At 38.1% G+C, this 15,827-nt stretch overlaps 1 protein-coding gene across 1 annotated transcript; it reads right to left on the bottom strand.

Moving 5' to 3' along the window:
• Nucleotides 1–13,018: 13,018 nt before the first annotated feature.
• AGTR2 (angiotensin II receptor type 2) lies at nucleotides 13,019–14,139 on the bottom strand. The gene has a single exon (XM_059049698.1). It carries the CDS (start codon nucleotides 14,105–14,107, stop codon nucleotides 13,019–13,021), a length of 1,089 nt encoding a protein of 362 aa, XP_058905681.1. The 5' UTR covers nucleotides 14,108–14,139.
• Between the last annotated feature and the right edge of the window lie 1,688 nt (nucleotides 14,140–15,827).

Below are 15,827 nucleotides of genomic sequence, written 5' to 3'. Positions count from 1 at the left end.
GTGCTCTGCAACAAAGAGAAGCCACCACAATGAGAAGCCTGTGCACTGCAATGGAAGAGTAGCCCCTGCTCACTGCAACTAGAGAAAGACCACACACAGCAACAAAGACACAACAAGGTCAAAAAAAAAAAAAAAAACTGAACAAAGGAATATGTAAAAATTTAGCTACAAGGATATCAACCATAATATTACTTATTAAAGTGAAAAAATTAGAAAGAATATCAACTTAATAATTAGATATTTATTTCATTTTTTCTTTATCCTTAATAGACTTCATTTTTTAACAGCAGTTTTACATTCACAGCAAAATCGAGCAGAATATACATAGTTCCTCCGTATTTCCTGCACTCCTCCCCTCACATGAACAGTCTCCCCCACAGTCAACACCCTGGCACTAGTGGTACATTTGTTACACTTCATTAACCTGTATTGATGCAACATTATCACTCAAAGTGCATGCTTTGCATTACAGTTCATTTGGTGTTGTACAATCTGAGTTTTGACAAGTATGTAATTACATGTATCCACCATTACAGTAGTATTACTGTCCTAAAAATCCTTGGTGCTCTGCCTATTCATCCCTTCCTCCTCGCCCCAACTCCTGGCAACCGCTGATCTTTTAAGTGTCTCCATAGTTTTGCCTTTTCTGGAAGGTCATAGTTTTGGAATCATTAACATGCAGGCTTTTCAAATTGGCTTTTTTCACTTAGTAATAGGAATTTAGGTTTTCTTCCTGTCTTTTCGTGGCTTGATAGCTCATTTATTTTAGTGCTGAATAATATTCCATTGTCTGGATGCATCATGGTTTATGTATCAACTCACCTACTGAGGGACATCTTGGTTGCTTCCAAGTTTAAGCTACTTTGAATAAAGCCGCTATAAACATGCATGAGCATGTTTTTGTGTGGATATAAGTTTTCAGTTCATTTGGGTAAATATCAAGGTGCCCAATTACAGGATCATTTGGTAATACTATGTTTAGTTTTGTAAGAATCTGCCAAATTGTCTTCCAAAGTGACTATACCATATTGCATTCCAACCAACAATGAATCAGAGTTTCTGTTGCTACACATCCTTGACAGCATTTGGTGTTGTCATTGTTTTGGATTTTCACCATTCTAATAGGTATACAGTGGAATCTTACTGTTGTTTTAATTTGCAATTTCCTAATGGCATATGATGTTGAGTATTTTTTCATATGCTTGCTTTCTATATGTATATCTTTTTAAATGACATGTCTTTTCAGACCTTTTGATTATTTTTACCTGGGCTCTTTATTTTCTTATTGTTGAGTTTTAAGTATTCTTTGTATATTTTTGATAACAGTCCTTTATCAGATATGCCTTTTACAAATATTTCCTCCCGGTCTGTGACTTGTCTTCACATTTTCTTGACAGTGTCTTTCATAGAGGATCTTTGTTTTAAAAAATTAGGGCACTTCTATGAGGTAAAATACAGCCACTTCAAAAGATACCACAGAAGAATATCAGCATAAATGTGTCCTCACAGTGTTTTGAGTGAAGCACTCAGATCTCAGATATGATGTGTGTGTGTGTGTGTGTGTGTGTGTGTGTTAGTTGGAGAGACATATGGATAGCTAGATAGATACCTGTATTAGTCAGGGTTCTCCAGAGAAAGAGAACCAATAGGAGATTATCTATCTATCTATCTATACCTATATATGTAAAGGGATTGGCTCACATGATTATGGAGCCTAAGTCCCAAGATATGCAGTTGTTAAGCTGGAGACCCAGGAAAGCCAATGTATAGATCCAGTCCTAGTCCAAAGGCCTGAGAAACAGGAGAGCCAATGATATAAATTCCAGTCCAAAATCTGGCCAAAATCTGGCAGGCTTGAGATACAGGAATCACTGATGTTTCAGTTCGAGTCTAAAGGCAGGAAAAGACTAATGTCCCAGCTCAAGCCAGTCAGAGAGGAGGAGTTCTTTCTTGTTTGAAAGAAGATCAGACTTTTTGTTCTATTCAGGACTTCAACTAACTGGATGAGGACCACCCATGTCAGAGAGAGCAATCTGCTTTACTCAGTCTACAAATTCAGATATGAATCACATCCCCAAACACCCTCACAGACACATCCAAAATAATGTTTGGCCAAATATCTGAGCACCTCATGGTCCAGTCATGTTCACATATAAGATTATCACAGGTCCACCCTTGTCAACATGGCCCCAATACACATCTCCTTAAATCACAATTAATCACCAAATAAAGACAATAAGAAGCTCATAATTCCATTTAGCATGATACAGCTATCCCGCATACAACTGAAAACACACTAGCCTCTTTCCCAGAAAAGGAGGTAGTCCTTGAGTGATGCTTACTCTTTTCCTTGATATCTCCTAACTTAAATACCACGAAGTAAAATGAACAACAATACTTAAATACTATGATATAAAGTCAATACATCTTATACTATATGTCCAGGGAATAAGTGAGTGAAGAAAATGAAGATCTATCTATCTAGATATACAAATGTATTCATAAGAAAATAAGGAAGAAATATTCATGACGATTACAGTCCTATGTATGTAACTGGTCATGTGGTCATAGCTGGTATTTATAACTACCTTCTCTTGCTACCCATTCTGTTATTCCCTTTGCCTTCAGCAAGCACTTCAGTTGGTCATGTTGGTTGTTTACCTGGTGGGGTGACCCAAATCTTTATTTCTGAAAAGTCTGGGCCATTAGTAGTCCTGCCTAGATTGAGTTGTTGTAGTTTTACATTGACCTTAATCAATGGTCATGGTAATAATAAGAGAAACCCTAAGGGATCTCCCATATTCCAGACATTCTCTTCCTTACCCCCATCATGAAATAGTAGTCCAATTACCCTGTAGCAGTCAGGACCAATCACCCCAACCAGCACAATAACTCCCTTCTTTGCCTCTTGATTCAGAGGCATTATGAGACCAAAGTGGTCAGGTGGCAGTCTTACCTTGCAGTTCAGTGGAATCATCGTTGTGCCTCCTGTCAGAATCATTCCTGTCTTTGGAATTAAGACCTTTAGGTCTGCAGAGCATAAGGTCGTGTGAACAGGAAGCAAAAATTTTGGTAGAGAGTCACTATGGTTAACGGTGAGTGGTGCCACTCCCGTTTCCACCCCCTTTTTTTCTAGACCTGTGAATCCTGGCTATGGGAGAAACAGGACAATAAATTGAATGCTGATTCAATGCATATACAGCCTTCTGGAAAACCTTGTCCCCACCCTACAAGGTATTGCAACTAGCTGGCAGTATAACTGAGTTTTCAAAAGGCCATCACAACATTCTATCAAGCTACCTGCTTCAGAATGGTGGGGAACATGGTAAGACCAGTGAATTCCATGATCATAGGCCCATTGCTGCACCTGTTTTGCTGTGAAGTGAGTTCCTGAATCAGAAGCAATGCTGTCTGGAATACTATAGTGATGGATAAAACATTCTATAAGTCCATGGATGGCAGTTTTGGCAGAAGCAATGCATGGAGGGAAGACAAATCCATATCTGCAATAAGTGTCTATTCCAGTAAGAAAAAAAAACACTTCTCCTTCCATCATGGAAGAAGTCCAGTATAATCAATCTGCCATCAGATAACTGGCTGATTACCCTAGGGAATAGTGCCATATCAAGATTCAGCATTGGTCTCTGCTGCTAGCAGATTGGGCATTCAGCAGTAGCCTTAGCCAGGTTGGCCTTGGTGGGTGAAAGTCCATGTTGCTGAGCCCATGAATAACCTCTATTCCTGCCACTATGACTATGTTGTTCATGAACCCATTGGGCTATGAGAGGGGTGGCTGTGGAAAGAGGCTGACTGGTATCCACAGGAAGCATCGTTCTATCCATTTGGTTATTAAAATTCCCTTCTACTGAGGTCATCTTTTGATGAACATTCATATGGCACACAGATATTTTCACATTTTTGGCCCATTCAAAGAGTTCTATCCACATACCTCTTTCCCAAATTTCCTTGTCACCAATTTTCCAATCATGTTTCTTCCAAGTCTCTGACCATCCAGCCAAACCATTGGCTAAACTGACCATGAATCAGTATATAATCTCACATTTGTCTATTTTTTTCTTCCAAACAAAGTGATCAACCATGTGTACTGCTTGAAATTCTTCCCAAGGGGAAGAGCTCCCTTTATCCCTTCAGTAATGTCCCAGAGAGGGGTTGCAGTGCTACTGTTGTCCACTTTTGGGTGGTACCTGCATATCATGCAGAACTATCTGTAAATCAAGCCCAGATCTTCTCTTCCTCTAGCAACTGATTATAGCGAACTCCCCATGAGGCTATAGGTGCAGGTTGGGAGAGAGAAAGTTGGGTAACAAAAATGGGGACTAATGGCATTTGGTCCACTTATTCATGTAACTTACTTGTGCCTTTAGGGCCTGCTTGGACCCAATCACATACATAACAGTTCCATTTCATGATGGAATGCTGTTATGGACACCCCATTTTATGGCTTGGTGGGTCAGATAACACCCAGTTCCTGATGGGCAGCTCAGGTTACATGGTAACTTTGTGGCCCATGGTTAAGCATTCAGTCTCTACTAAGTCCCAGTAGCAGGCCAAGAGCTGTTTCTCAAAAGTGGTGAAGATAAACGCAGAGGGTGGCAGGGCTTTGCTCACAAGTCCTAATGTTCCTGCTGCACTATTGATTCTGCTGGATCCTATTTGCTTGACAGCCTGGACCTATCACAGAGGCTTCTCATTTTGAGGTCCCACTCAAAACTAGCAGCTTTTTGGGTCACTCGCTAGGTGGCCAGAATAACACATTCAAATTAGGGATATGTTGCCTCCAAAAATCCAGTGACACCTATGAAAAACTATGCCTCTTTTTTGGTTGTAGGAGGGGTCAGATGCAACAACTTATCTTTCACCTTAGAGGGGATATCTCTACATACCCCACACCACTGGACCCTTAGAAATTTTACTGAAGTAGAAAGTCCCTGAAATTTGTTGAATTTATTACCCTCTGATGGGCAAAATTCTTACAGATAAGTCTAAAATAGTTGCTACTTCTTACTAGTCCAATTAGCATAATGTCATCAATGTAATGGACCTATCTTGTGGAATGAGAAGGCATTCAAGATGTCTACAAACTAAATTATGGCACAGGGTGGAGAGTTGGTATACTCCTGAGGTAGGACAATGAAGGTGCATTGCTGGCCTTGCCAACTGAAAGCAAACTGTTTCTAGAGAAAAAAGCATTTGCTAGATCAGTAGCTGCATACCAGGTACTAGGGGATGTATTTATTTGCTGGAGAAATGAAACCACATCTGATACAGCCGCTGCAAATGGAATCTGCTCCTGGTTTGGCTTGCGATAATCCACCCTTATTCTCCAAAATCGATCTGTGTTCTGCACAGGACAAATATGTGAGTTGAATGGGGAGGTATTGGGAATCACCACCCCTGTTTATCTCACGTCCTTGATCATAACACTAATCTCTTCAACCCCTCCAGCAATGCAGTATTGCTTTTCGTTTACTATTTTTCTAGGTAGAGGTGTTGCTTCCACTTAGCCTTTCACACCATAAGGGAACTTCAGGTCAGGGAACCAATGTGAGGCTGCTGAGTATATCTATTCAAATTATGCATTTTGGAACTGGAGGAATAATCACGTGATGGATTTGGGGACTCACTGTGCCGACTGTGAGATAGACTGGAGCTAAAACTCCACTGATCACCTGATCTCTGTCTGTGGATCACAGTGACCTTTTGGGTCTTGTGGAGTTAGTGTCAGTTTAGAGTCAGTGTCTAGTAGTCCCCCAAAGGTTTGATTATTTCCTTTTCCCCAATGCACAGTTACCCTGCTAAAAGACCACAGACACTTTTATGAGAGGCTGGAAGAAAGATGAACAGTATAAATATTTCATAGTGTGCTGAGGTCCTTCCTCAAGAATCATGGCCTTGCCTTCGTTTTGGGTCTGTAAACTGGCTCGATACTATGACTTAATTTTGGGGGGGCATGACTCTTTGTTTTTATGATTCAGGTTAGACATTTGTTCACTTGAACTAGAACTTTCCTGCTTGTATGGATTAAGTAAGAATTAAGAAAGTTTCCTATCTATTTCACTTGTAGGAACACCATGATCAACTAGCCAATGCCACAGGTCTGTGCTAGTCAGACTATTCTGACTCCTTTGACTATGCTGTTCATTGTGGTAACAATATTCACCTTGCCTTTGGCAGTTGAGTGCTGCCACTTGGTCCCTGCCACCCCAGAATTCAATTACTCCCATTGCATTTAGGTTTCCCAATTGAAAAATGCAGTTCCCACTGTATGTTCTGGCCTAAAGAGAAGAGCAAGCACAGAGTTCTTCAAGGATGTCAGGGTTCAGGTCCCAAATTTATATCTCATTGTATTGGTAAAAGGTATCTCTTCTGGACCCTCCCAGGGTGGGTGAGTAGATCTAAAATGACAAATCCACTTTAAAATTCCTATTTCTCTAAACCTCTGAATCCTTTCCTCTACATTAGACCAAGGTAGGTCCAGCATTTCTAACTTGCTCACTTTGGTCTGCCTTTTGGTCCATGTTTTAGCCAACCAACCAAACTGTCAGAGCCTTTTCTAACTCTCCAACCTGTAACATTAAATGCAGAATCTTTGATTAGCGAGCACGTATCAATAAATTTGGGCTGATCCAACTTTATATTCCTTCCACCATTATCCCACACCTTTGATATCCATTCCTACCCATTTTCTCCAGACATCTGTCTGCATCAGATAGAAAACTCAAGTAGTTCTTTTGGAGTAGAGTGCACCTCCCCATGGGTCACAGTTTGTGTCTCACCTTTAGAGTCCTGCTGGAACTTGAATCTAGTTACAGAACTAGAAGCAACGATTGGTGATGGAGTGGGTCCTGAGGAGACTCAGAATTCTTTTGCATGGCAACTACCTCAGGAGAAACCATTACAGTTTCCTCAGGTAATGCTGGATTAATCCCCTCAAATGCGGGTAAAGAGGCTCCTACCACTGAGGGTGGAGAAGCTTCTTCCACTGGCAAAGAATACTTGTCAGAATTTAGGGGCTCAATGTCCTCAGCTTCATCAGGGTCTTCCCACACATCCCCATTCCAATTTACAGGATGTCATTCTTTCCCAATCAATGCCCTAATGTTAAACCACAGACCATGTGAGACTGGGAATTCAATTTGCATTGTAATTTAACCAATTGCAGGAAGAGATACTGCATTTGATTTTCCCTTAAACTGGGAATTCAAATCTCTGAGCTCATTTTTTGCTTTCCCCACTTTGTCCGGCAACATCAGATCTTCCTCTTCTTAAAAGGTCATCAGTCCTATCAGATTAGAACTCCATCCTTATAACTTCATTTAACCTTAATGACTTCCTAAAAGCTCTACTCCAAATATAATCACATTCAGGGTTGGGGCTTCAACATGTGAATTTTGGGAGACACAATTCAATTCATAACAATAGATAATAGCATACTCAATGAGACCATTTCAAATTATTATCCACAAATATTTCAAGTTGTTAAGACATCAAGAAACACTGCAGTGGATTTGTTGTTGTTGTTATAGGAATGATCACTTCAGTGGTAATGAATGTAGAGCAAGTAGGGATCCATTTTTCAGAGAAAAGGCTACAACTGGAAATTTGAGGTCTTGGCAATGGTCTGGTGGTTCCAGGCAACTGGAACTGTGCCAACTGTATCCCATACATATTGGTATATTGACCTTGGGAATTTTGGGGGAAGAGGCAATTGGCAAAGGGGCCTTCTGAGAGGAAGGGAATCAAGTACTAGACCCTTTCTCTAAGAAGTTCAAAGTTATTGCAGTATATCTTATGCCCTGAGGTGTCACTTACTAATGTGATCGTTCAAGAAGCAACATCAGTTTTACTACCCACTCACTCTGCCAACCAGGGGTAATCATTTTTATTGAGAAGAAGTTTGAACTGTGACTTCAACTGCATATGAGAGCTTCATTTAAGAAAGGAGAGGATTGATTCCTGGTGTCAGGGAGGAATAAATTTTTCTCTACTCTTCTAGGTTCTTTTGGCTGGTCTAAGAATTAAATTGACATGAGTAGGTTAACATGAGAAAATCAAACAAAAGTTTAATAACATGTATATATGAGAGAGACCCAGGAAAACTGAGTAACTTGCCAAAATGGCTGAAGCCATCGCCTTAAATATCATCTTCAGCTAAAGACAAAAGGGGATGTTGGGAATAGGGGTTTGAGACTTCAAAGGGAAGGAAGGCAATTTATATGGAGATGGAAAAGCAAATGTTTGGTAAATAAATGTATGCTAGGCCAGGCAGAGACAGTGGGAGACAGAGAGGAATTGTAACCAACAGACTTTGCTAGGTTCCTCCCTGTCTACACACCTAGTTCATATTATAGTTATCTATGGTAATATCTCCCTTCCTGGAACAGGTCCTATATCTACATTCTTTAGGCATTTAGGGGAAAGGTCAAAATTTCTTTCTGAGTTTTTTGGGCCTTGATTGTTCTCAGCTCAAAATAATCCGCATGCTACCACATTTTGAGGTGGCAAGTTTTGCTCCCCTACGCTGGTATGGCATGTTCCTCCTGCTGGATTTCTGTTGATCCCTCCTGGCTCCATGAAGATGCCAAAACAAATAAAGATGTGTTTGAGACCTTGTCTACTGTGGCATGCATCATGTATAGGTGAGTGTAACACTGAAAGAAGAAGCTTCCTTTTTCTTTCTCTTACACTCTATCAGATGGCTTGTGTAGATCACTTGGAAACTCCTTAATGTGTACAGGAGTCTGTACCAGTCTGAACTGGTACCAGTCAGTCTGGAACAGTCTGAACCATCTGTTCTTATGTGGACCAACTGATATATAATGTAGCAAAAACTGCTGCAGAAAGTAGGCGAGAAGTCTTATCAGATTTTCCAATATTTTCTCCCACTGGGCAATAGTAACTGGGTTTGATCTCTTGGATTGTTTAAATCCCTGAAGATTTGGGACTTATCATAGGAAAGGAAGACCCAACAAGGGAAGAAACAATATTTTCCAGTAAACCAATTGGGAGTTTGGGATCAAAATATTTTAAATATTAAGAAAAATGTACCACAGGATGATGAAGGATATATCCATTAGATAATAGATGAAAAGAGAAAGAAATATGGATATGGATAAAGAGATTTTATATATATATATATAATATACATATATATACAGTATCCATATATATTCACATATTATATACAGTATCTATCTATCTACCTATGTCTATATTTATATTTATAATTTTACCTCGTGCAACTAACAGTCATTATGTCTGTGGCTAATTTTTATCCATACAGTTAAATTTTTCAATGAGAAAGTATTGATTCTTAATAAGAAATACATATAAATTATTTTTAATTTTAAAAAGAATGCTCTCTTCCTAGAAGAAAGAATTTCAAAATGAAAGAATTCTCATTCTGAGGATGTTAACCCTTTGTAGGTATGTTTGTGCAAGTGAGAGTCAATGTTTAGAAGGCTATTCAACTCAGCTGTAGGCCACTGGTTTTTTGCAGGGAAAGTGATTATTTTTTGTGATAGCATATGGATTTCTGTTATTTTATGTGAATCATCATTGTTGATGTAATTCATCTAGGAGTTAACAAAATAATTAAGTGCTACATTTTCCTTATTATCTCAATCCATTCTTGCTTCAGTCACCTCATGTGGTTAATTCAGCTTGTCAAGTTTGGATTTTTCTTTTGTTGATATGTCAGGCCAGCAAACGGTTTCCCACTCTCAGATCCCTGTGGATAAAGAAAAAAGAAGAAAAGTCAAAATAGAATGTGCCTTCCTTCAGATTGTCCTCTTATTTTGCTACAGACCTCAAAAGATCAGAAAAAAAAGGGATTTTTCCAAAACATTTTATTTAGCAGATCTAATTTAGGGATATAAAATGTAACAATAATTAATACTTGGCTTTCCATAATAAAAATATATATGTTTTGCAAATTGTGAGAGATGAATTTCTCTGGTAATCCTGTATAATCTTATTTCACAGAGCTGGCATTTGTGTCAACATTTTTGTTCCTCAAAAGAAATGTTTGAGGTGTCAGTCTTGCTTTGTGTATGGGGGTAGAGGGGACAGCAGCAGGACTAGTGGGTAGTGGTTACTTCATGGAGAACCAGGAAGAAAGCCTCATCAATTTGCCTCCTCTCTTTTTCTCCATACGTGCAAATATACCACCTGTCCAGTGCTCTAGTATTGCCGTGGTCAGGGACATACAAGCAGTGTGGTCTGGGGGGAAAGTTGAAGGACTGAGCAAGACTGTCTCTGAAATATCTGCTTGGTAGCCTAAGATTCATTTAAACTACTAAATACCTCTATTAGGATTACCCAGATCATTGGTCAGAGGCAAACTTAAAGATGAATAGGGACTCATTTGTGCCTCAGTTTCCTTATATGTAAAATGAGAATAATTGAGTCGCTGTGGAAATAAAATGGGATAATAAAATACTTACAGTAGTATATATCATATAGTGCTCACAGAATCGTAGTTATTATTGTTATTATTATGCGGTTCTTGGGCATCATGTGGGTGAGGTGAATAAAGGTGGAACCATGGAAAGGAAAGGGGATTAGGTAATACCTGGAAATGATACAAACAAAATGAGAAGAATACAGTTTCATTTGCTATATGAGAAACTTACCTGAAGCTTACATTTTCAAAGAAAAAAGAGGACATTTATACCTTTGTATACTCCTGCAATCAGAGTTCCCATGTTTGTGTACCATCTTCTTAAATGACATTTCTTCTTAGTCCCAGGAAAGACCACTGGAGTCCAAGCCTCAGAGAATTACTTAGGGCTCAATACTGGGCACCTAAGGAAGTGGAGGCCAGGCTTAAAATCCCAAGAACTAGAGAAATAACTCTTTTCATTAAGGGAACTCCCAGAGGAGGGAGGTTTGTATTATAATTAGTATAATCATTGTTATCCTGGTAGAGGAACTGACATGAACTAATGTTGGAAGCTGAGTAGGTGTTGGTCAATTGAATGAGAGACCCTGAGGACGGGGTGATTGGAGGGGTGTTCAGGAAGAGAGAGTTGTGTGAGCCAAAGCAGACAGGTGTGAGCGAGCATTAGGCTTGAAAAAAAGCAGTTTAAGTCCTTTTGTGATGCTTGAACATAGAACGCAAGAGAGAGATGGCAAAGAGAAAAAAAGCCAGCGAGGCAGGGAAGAATCAGATTTCCGGTGGTCTTGTAGACTGTAACAAGAAATCTGGATTTTCCTTTCATAATTAATAAAGGTTTTATGGCTGAAGACTCAAGAGCGGGAGACGAGAAGAATATAGCAAGAAGCCAGATAAGGAATGATGGGGGCTGAAACTAAGAAATATCAGTGGGGGCGATAAGGATACAAGAGAAGGTAAGAATCCATAAGTGGAGGTAGTTACAATAAAAAAGTAAAGCACACATGATCTTCCAATTAAAGATTTTATTTATATGAGATGTTTTACAAAATTATTAAAAATATGAAGTCATGTTTGCTTATACATTTAGCTATTTATTTTTATTGATAATAATAGATTACATGAAATTAGGACTTTCCCAGAAAGTGGAGCCAGAGTATTTTTGGATCTATACCCCTGGAATCTGGCAAAGACACCAAGCTTCTGTAACTGTATTTCTACCTCAGAGGTCAGTATTGGTCTAGGAAGGTCCTAGATAACCTGATATAATATGGGGCTGGTGCAGAATGAAATCTCTAACTTCTAAAATTAGGATTAATACTCTAAGTTAACTTTAGGTACCTCACTCAGTTTCAGGCACTCCTCAAACTTAGGAGTTCTAATAGTGTTGAAAGGAGATCTATGGACCAGCAATTGGAATAGAAGTGTTACACAGAATTCTATAAATTCTGGAACAAGCAGTATCCATAGGTATAGGTTAAGTCTACCCCATGGTCTATATTTTCAAAGCCACATTGCATTGCCCTGACAGGTTTGTTGTGTGACACCAAATGTGTCATTTGCTGGATCTCTTTGTCCTCCTTGGGTGTCAAAATTCCATTTTGACATAATCTTTTCCTATGCCCATTAAGGGTTTATTACAAAGTAAAGAGTTAAATAAGCCACCCAGATATTTTGGGAAGCAAGCCAGAACCAAAGCATCAATAATAAAACTCAAGTCAACTTCCTATATATCAAAGCACCACATCCCAAAGGTCAAGGATGTAAAAAATGACCTTTACATTTTATACACTAAACACTGTTTAGTTATTTTCAAAAAATTATCAGAGAACATAGAAACCTTCAAACAGTAGTTAGATAGAAAGTTTAAAAAGTGTTTATTCAGACTTTAGTGAACAGTCAAATATTTGTTTATTGCAAATCTATGTTATTATACATTTTACTTCCTATAACTGTAAATAAAAGCTAAAATGTAGGAGTACATGTGATCTAATCTATATTCCTAACCCTGCTCAATAAGTAGCTATATCTTAAATACAAACTTATGCTCAAGCAAAATATAAAAGGATTATTATTTATAATATAAAATAGAAGGCATATGCCTAGAGCCTGAATAACTGGTACCAATCTATTGTAGTATACTGCACTTAGAAGTGCTCATTTCTTTTAGTGTAATGTCTTGTAAATAATGCAATGAGTTAAAAGACCGGCCTTGGTTCAAGAGGAAAGCTTGATGAAAATGGATCTAAGAACCAATAAAAACTCCAGCATATCTCAAGGAGAAATCTGAAACTCCAAATCATCATTCATAACTTCCTATTAATTATAATTTGAGATAAATTCCCAGTTACTTCTCAGTTATGGATACATCTACCCAGTGACAGTCTTGTACACATAGACCAGAAAAAAAAAAAGATGGGCAATTCTTGAAAGTCACTGGAGGATAAAACTCAGAGTTACATTTAGTTTCCTGTTCTAGAAGAGTGAGAGAAGATTACATGAAGGGGAAAAACTTGCTATTTTACTAAAGCCATTAAAAGATAATTCAGGGAGATCTCAAACCAAGTAACCATGTTGATAACATGCATTCCACTCTCATGTTTAAGACACAAAGGTCTCCATTTCTCTAAGGGAACTGCTTTTTCGGCATGACACACTCTCTCTCTTGCCTTGGAGCCAAGTAATTGGAACCCTAAACACACGGCGGAGCTTCTGTTGGAACCGGTTTCCAACAAAACAATACAAAAAGGGATTAATGCAGCTGTTGGTGAATCCCAGGAGGATGGCAAAAGGAAGTGCCAGGTCAATGACTGCTATAACTTCACAGCTATTAATGACACCCATCCAGGCCAGAGCATCCAGGAAGGTCAGAACATGGAAGGGAAGCCAACAGATGATGAACGCCAGAACAACAGCAGCTGCCATCTTCAGGACTTGGTCACGAGTTATTCTGTTCTTCCCATAGCTATTGGTCTTCAGTAGGTGTTTTCTGATTCCAAAATAGCATGTTGCTATGAATATTAAAGGGATAATAAAACCAAGGATATTTTTCATTAAGGCAATCCCAGCTGACCATTGGGCATATTTCTCAGGTGGGAAAGCCATAATGCAAGCATTCACTCCTAAATATTCAATTGTTCTGACATCTCGGAAGTAAAATGTTGGCAATGAGGACAGACAGGCCATACACCAAACAAGTGGAACTATATAAGATGCTTGCCAGGGATTTCTTCTTTGAGACAGAAAGGGGTAGATGACAGATTGGTACCTATCAACACTCATGCAGGTGATAAAAAAAATGCTTGCAAACATGTTCAGGGTCAGGAAAGAACCAAAAACTTTGCACATTACAGGTCCAAAGAGCCAGTCATATCTGTAAGAATAATAGGTTGCCCAGAGAGGAAGAGTAGCCAAAAGCAGTAAGTCAGCCACAGCCAGGTTGAAGATGTAAATGCTGGAAACCTTTTTAGGACCCTTTTGACAACAAAACAGTGTAACCACGATAGTATTGACAAGAAATCCAACCACAAAAATAATGTAGTAGAGAATAGGAATTGCATCTAAATGCTTATCTGATGGCTTATGTGAGCAGTTAAAGGTAGACTCATTGCCAGAAATGTTCACAAGTCCGACGTGAAGACTGCTGGTAATGTTTTTGCTGATGGTGGCAAGGGTGAGGTTGTTCTTCATATTGATTGAAATGTCAGCAGCTCCTAATTCTTACACCTTCTGGGGAAAAAAAAACAACAACAAAAACCAACAAAAACCTCTCAGAGCACATACAGAATTTAGGACATCATCAAGTCATTAGCATTTTAAAAGTTTGTTGAAAGCAAAAAATGGTGGATGGTTATAGACAATATTGGGAAACGGAAGCATGCCTTATGAAATAAGAATGGATTTTACTTCTTGAAGAAGAAAAGAGAGTTTTCTGAATAATACCAAGAAGTTAAAAGACATTCTAGCATCAAGACTGAAAATTCTGAACAAAACTACACTTTGCCCATCTTTTCTATTATGTTGTGAAAAGGTTTAAAGAAAATTAATATTTCAGAAGGTTAGCCAGAATAGGAAACGCATGAAACAAGAAGGAACTAAGAAATAAGACAAGTTAGCATTTCAAAAACACTTGAGCACATATCTCACTCTATACCCTTTCTAGAAACCACACTGCTGCCTGCTATTGCGTAGAGAAATGCCTTATTCAAGTAACTAATTATATACAAATCATTCCAGCAAGGGAAAATATAAGTAACATAAACTATGGAAAAAATAAGTAAGTGTACAAAAGATTGAAAGTGAATATGCAAAAAGGAACATATTGGGATGGGGGATTATGGTTGGTTTTTACTGATTAAAAATAATTCCTTTAGTTCTACTTTTCTATTGTTTTCACAATAATAATATAATTACAAGGTAGTTATGGAATATGTGCATATTTTTAAAAGCCCCCATCACATTTTAACAGAGACTATTACTTTTACATATAGATACTTAAGTTTAATCCATTTAAAAGAAAATCTATTTTCTTTTTCAATTAGGAAAAGAAAAAGAAAAAAATAGCCAAATCTGATTTAGGGTAAAATAGAAAAAGTTACATTGCTCAATGAAATAAGAATTGAATATCAATGATTAATCATGATATAATTGTATCATTTTTTCCTTTGCTATTTTAGTTTAACACAACTAAGTAGTAACAGTGCTACTTGGTTCTCAAATGTTATGATCAATATTCAGGTTTTTGTGATACTGTTAGTTTTAGTAGCAACTTTATTTTAAAACAAAAGAAAATTAGCTGAAGATAAACACAGTAAAGGAACAACTATTCCTTTAGATAGTTTCAAAACACAGATAAATAAACTACTCAGTGAAAATGTAATCAGCAAAGAATCTCCTAATAAACAGCAAACTTACAATTTTTGTCTAAAGCTTATTCTTTCATAATCTTCACCTAACAAATTAACATGAAAGAATCTAAAATAAACCCACTTGAAGACTTACTGGTTGTTGGAGTTTAAAGCTTAGTTATCATAAATCAGCTTGCCTAGTTCCTAAGTGCACCCCTGCAAGAGAAACAGCAGTTAAGTAATTTAGGAGTTTTGCAAAATAGTGTTAAAATACAGGAAAAAGGGAAAGTTCATCCATAAAAAATATTTTCATTTAATGTATGTTCTACTTTCCAAACAGAGTATATATAAATTGTGCAGACCTACCTTAAAAATTCAGGCTGAAAATGCTTTTAATTCTGTGCTTATTCGTTCCCTTAGACTCGGGGACGTAATAGCACCAGATCTCTGGTTTCCTTCTTATATGTTCGGTCTGTCCACTGGGAGCCTTCAACCTACATAATTCTAGGGCTGACTTATGAACACTTGCCAGTTTTCCAGAGTTTTTTTTTTGGCTGCAAAAC

The sequence above is a fragment of the Kogia breviceps genome, chromosome X (genome assembly GCF_026419965.1).
Source record: "Kogia breviceps isolate mKogBre1 chromosome X, mKogBre1 haplotype 1, whole genome shotgun sequence".
Classification (NCBI taxonomy): Eukaryota; Metazoa; Chordata; class Mammalia; order Artiodactyla; family Physeteridae; genus Kogia; species Kogia breviceps.
The sequence above is the reverse complement of the archived record's forward strand: the minus strand, read 5'-3'. Positions and strand labels throughout refer to the sequence as shown.

What these genes read in the sequence shown, in the direction of transcription:
- AGTR2 (XM_059049698.1), bottom strand. Translation starts at nt 14,107, where the DNA reads ATGAAGAACAACCTCACCCTTGCCACCATCAGCAAAAACATTACCAGC.